At 59.1% G+C, this 4,388-nt stretch overlaps 2 protein-coding genes across 4 annotated transcripts in view; one reads left to right on the forward strand and one right to left on the reverse strand.

Annotated features, from left to right (window-relative positions):
• CXCL12 (C-X-C motif chemokine ligand 12) overlaps positions 1-4,169 on the reverse strand; it is a 28,290-nt gene extending 24,121 nt beyond the window's left edge. For 2 of the 3 annotated variants that reach the window (XM_059901043.1, XM_059901042.1), the window contains exon 1: positions 4,025-4,169. In XM_059901043.1, the coding sequence (XP_059757026.1) occupies positions 4,025-4,085 (61 nt within the window). In that variant the 5' untranslated portion in view covers positions 4,086-4,169. The remainder of the gene's footprint in view (positions 1-4,024) is intronic. The other variant, XM_059901044.1, reaches the window with a different exon arrangement.
• Positions 2,222-3,924, forward strand: LOC132351012 (uncharacterized). The gene is made up of 4 exons (XM_059900725.1): positions 2,222-2,471; positions 3,287-3,406; positions 3,507-3,807; positions 3,912-3,924. The coding sequence occupies exons 1-4, from the start codon at positions 2,222-2,224 to the stop codon at positions 3,922-3,924; spliced, it is 684 nt and encodes a 227-aa protein (XP_059756708.1).
• Positions 4,170-4,388: the final 219 nt, after the last annotated feature.

Raw genomic sequence — 4,388 nt, forward strand, 5'->3', positions numbered from 1 at the left:
CTAGAGAGGTAATGAGAACAAAGCAGCTTGTTATTATCCTGCCAGGCCTTGGGGATACAAGTGTGTCTGAGTCTGCAGCCGAGTGATCAGATGGTGGAATGAGGGTAGGATGGGGAACGATGGGAGGAGTCACGGGTGCATCCTGGCAGAGACCTTTCCCTTGGGCAGCACAGGGAGCTCTGAGTGGGCTGAGGCTCAGCTTTTGCAGGGCAAGAGGCCAGAAGGACCTGAGGAGAGCTGGACCCTAGGAGGGTAGGGAAGCTAAAATCGGAAGGCCCCTGCTCGGGTGTCTCAAGATAAAGGACATTAATCACAGGAGAGAACTGTTTCAGTCCAAGGTACTGAGGTTCCTAGTTATCCTTTGCAAAATAAACTCCTCCAGGGCCAACTGAGAAAGACTTCCCGATTCAGGGAACAGGGAGGGGGAAGAAGGAGGCTCCAGGCTCGCCCTCTCCCAGGAGCCACTGCAGCTGCCCTGGGAATGCTCCCCTCCCCCACCTGCAGTCTTCACTGTCCTCACATTTACCTTAAGCCAAGGCAACCGCAAAAGAATCCCACTGGCTTCCTACCTGGGCGTCCCCAGAGGGCAGGCAAGGGCCCATCTTTTCCCCTGCACTTCCAGGGCTGGAGGCAAACGTGGCTTTCATTGCCTGTGCAGGGATGCTCCAGCCTCCTGGGTTGTATTACATCTTTGTTTGCCAGTTCACCAATTTGCAAAATGCCATAATTGACACTCATTAGTGTAAATTAGCAAAGGGCTCCTGCAGAACCCACAGCTCACCCTGGAAGTCTAGAATTGCAAGCCCCGGGGGGTGGGGGGGGTGGGTACTGACATTTGTGTGTGTGTGTGTGTGCGTGTATGTGTGCGCTCGTGTATGTGTGCGCTCGTGTATGTGTGCGCACGCGTATGTGTACGCGTTTTCTGCAGATTTTATCCAAGCCCTACTTAATACCCCAAATTATTTGAATTTGTGGATCCTTTCATCAGGGATTAAATGTATGTCTGAGAATATTTAGTCCAGAGATTAAAAAAAAAAGTTTGCCTGTTTCAGAGCTCCCAGAGGCTTCCTGGTGGTTCTGAAGTTCCGTATTTGGGGCAAGAGAGCTGGGGAAGCTTGTGAGTGAGGGACTTCATTTTTTTTCTAAAGGCTGAATTCCGTCGAGAGGTGGCATGGCCAACAAGTCAGGGGGAAAGCAGACCACCTGGCCCCCCAAGACCAAACTCGACTCCCTGAAAACCAGGAAGAAGAAAGCCTGGCTTCAAGGCTCTCAGTGACTCGTGGCACTGGAGAGCCTGGAGCAGGCTTCAGGTTTACACCTGGGCTAAGTCCAGAAAGTCGCTGCTGGGCCTGGCTTTTAGCAAGTGCACCGGGTCCCTGCAGTAGTCTGTATGGCCCTGTAACCAGATCACCTGGGAAAGTGGCCTGCAGCTGGGGGCTGGGTGGCCAGGGTAAAGGAAGAGCCGAAGGCTCCCCTCCGAGTGTCCTGCCTCCAGGTTCCCCTGAAATTCTCAGGGGTCCTTCAGAGCTGAGCAGAACCGGCATGTGGGGCCCACTGGTGACTCAGGACTGGTCCCAACCCCAGAGCAGCAAACTGGAAGGTGCACAGTATGACAGCTGCTGGGGGCAGCGCTGTGCAAGATGGGGGCTGCTCCTCCCCCATGTCCCTGAGATGCTGTTCTGAGTCCATTAGCCAAGCAGTGGCGATCAGGCCAGAAATCAGAGCCCGTTCTGAGGTCAGAACACAAGCTTTCTCTTTTTCTCCTCTCCCCTCTCCACCTCCTGGGATTATCCATTTCCTTCCAAGGCAATTTTTATTCCTGCTCCCAGGACCCAGTTGCCTGCCTGTCAAGTGGAGAATTTCAACAGGTTTTTTAAAGTGACAGAGCCCCAAGTGTTCTTACCAAGAGAGCTAGGTGCTGTGTCCACCTGGTGACCTTCCTGCCAGCTTTTTGTCAATATTACTAACTTTTCCAACTGTTTTGCATATGGGTCCGTGTACAGGCAAGAGGCCTGACTGGTCCAGATGTTACGCAGGGTTCGGGGGAACTTGGCTTCTGGTGAACTTGGCTCCGCTCCGGAGCAGTCCTTCCACTCTAATGCAGAGACAAGAGCCCCCAAGCCAGCCCCTCCAGCCAGGCCTGGGAATGGGGCCCACCCTGGCTTTAACCCCTAGAAGCGCAGGGCAGCCGGGGGCCCAGCTGCTTGGCTGAGGTTAGTCAATGGAGGGAGGGCAGGAGCCAGAGTCAGAGCCTGAACAAGGGGACCCAGCATGGGTACACAGGCTCCAGGTGGTCAAAAAGTGCATTCTGGCCTATGCGTGCAAGGAGAGCCCGACCAAGCGGGAGCCCAGGACCCTGACTTGGCCACTTGGCTGCCAAGAGGGCAACTCAGATGGGCAAGCAATCAACCCTTCCCGGAGTCAGGAGGAGTCTGTGGATGAGGCCCCCACTCCTTCTGTGCTCCCCCCAGGTCAGCTGTGCCCAGGACTCAAGGACCTGGGTCCTTGCATTCTAGTCAATTCTGCAGTTCCCCAGGGGAGGGGGCAGCTAGAAGAAGCACCATTCCCACAGCTGGATGATGACACCTCTACTCTCACCAAACCACTCAGCTGTTAATACCCAAACCGGAGTGTGCCCCATGACCTGGGTTGGGGGGTGTCAGTGTCAGTGTCAGTGTAAAGACACAGGCTAGGTTACTTTTTCAGCTTACAGAAAAATTCTGAATTCCCTTTGGTGCCAGTCTCTCTGCGGCTCTGACCAGCAACTTGCTACACTTTTAAAGAACACTTCCCAGGTGGTCAGCCACCGGCCAGCGAGAATGCAGCGGTGGTCTTCAGCCGGCACCTAGCAGACTGCTCCAGGGCCTGGGGCCCTGCACAGACCTCAGCTGCACCGAGCACAGTGTCCTTCAACCCTCTGCGCGATTTGTTGGAAACTTCGCAGCCAAGAAAGCTCAGCATGGCCTGACCATGCTGACATGGTTTATTTTGTGTGTTCAGAGGCAACAGTTTATTTTGGTTTGCAGCCGTGGTGTCCTGTAACAGGACAGTGAGATTTCGCTTAAGCCTCAGAAGGAAAAAAGCTCTCTCCCTCTCAGTGAAACGGTACACCACCTTCCCCCACGGCCTAAAGCCTTGGCGATTCAACTTTGCTGCAGCGCGCACTCCGAGACAGTAGTGCTCGCCCGTCTGGCGACAAAGGCGCCAGCCTGCAGGTGTGTTTTGGGGGCTGGGCAGGCGCATGCATGACCCGGATCGCCCCTGGGCCTCTCCTGGGTGACCCCAGGAAGAGGCAGGGAAGGCACTGTCTGGATGCGCTTCCAGCTTCGCCGCGTCGCTGCGGACCGCGTTGCGGTACAGAAGCGCAGCCAGGCGATCGCCGCAAACCCGACAGCTGCTCGGAACGGTAAGACTGCGAGGGACGCCTCGCAGCTGCACCCGATCGCATTGCCACCACAAGCAAGTCGCGATGCCAGACAGGCTTTGCAAAGCGCTCTCTCCAACAGGAACCGCAGACCGCCTTGGCGCGGGCCGGGGCAGAGCAGCCGTGGCCCCGCACGGAGCCAGGAGCCCATTCTACTCTGGAAACCGAGCTGGGCCGCGGGAAGGCACTAGCTGGGAGGTGGATGGTCAAGGGCCAGGGACCCGCGGCTCCCGACTCGGCTCCACACCTCCGCGCCCTCCCGCGCCGGCTCCGAAAGCGCCCTGGGCGCGCTCGCACCCAGTTATCCTGCCCGACCTCGCTCTGCAGCCCGCCAGAGGTCTGGCGGCCGCTCCCGCGTCCGGGAACCCGAGCTCGGCAGCGGAGTGCGAGCCTCAGCGCGGGGGGCGCTACGCTGGGGACTTCAAACGCCGCACGCCGAGGGAGCGCGCCCTGAGAGGTGGGCTGCCTCGACCTCCCGGGTGCAAAGCGGCGCGGATTAGGTTCGCTCGGGACGGCGCGGGCTGGGGCAGAGGAGCCGTGGCCCCGCACGGAGTCAGGAGCCTGGCGCCTGTCTACGCCTCCGTCTCCGGGCGCACTCACCGTCGCTGAGGCACAGCGCAGCCAGCATGAGGGCCAGCACAGCGACGATCTTGGCATCCATGGCAAGAGCGGGCGGCGGGCGGACGGAGGCAGGACGCGGAGGGTATGCGACTGCGGAGAGTGAAAGTGCGGCAGCAGGAGGCGCGCGCCCAGCACTTTAGAGGCGAAAGCGGGGCGGGGTGGGGTGGGGCGGGGCGGGCGCGCGGCAAGGGGCGGGCCTGGAGCCGAATTCTGCCTGCGGCCCGGGGCTCTGACCAGAGTCCCCTCCCACGCGGCCGCTCCCCCTGTCCCCTCCCTCCCACCACTGCTCCGCGCCCGGGATGCTCCTGGGACTGCGGTGCGTCCCAGCCTTTGACCTCTCGGT

Source organism: Balaenoptera ricei, chromosome 16 (genome assembly GCF_028023285.1).
Source record: "Balaenoptera ricei isolate mBalRic1 chromosome 16, mBalRic1.hap2, whole genome shotgun sequence".
NCBI lineage: Eukaryota > Metazoa > Chordata > Mammalia > Artiodactyla > Balaenopteridae > Balaenoptera > Balaenoptera ricei.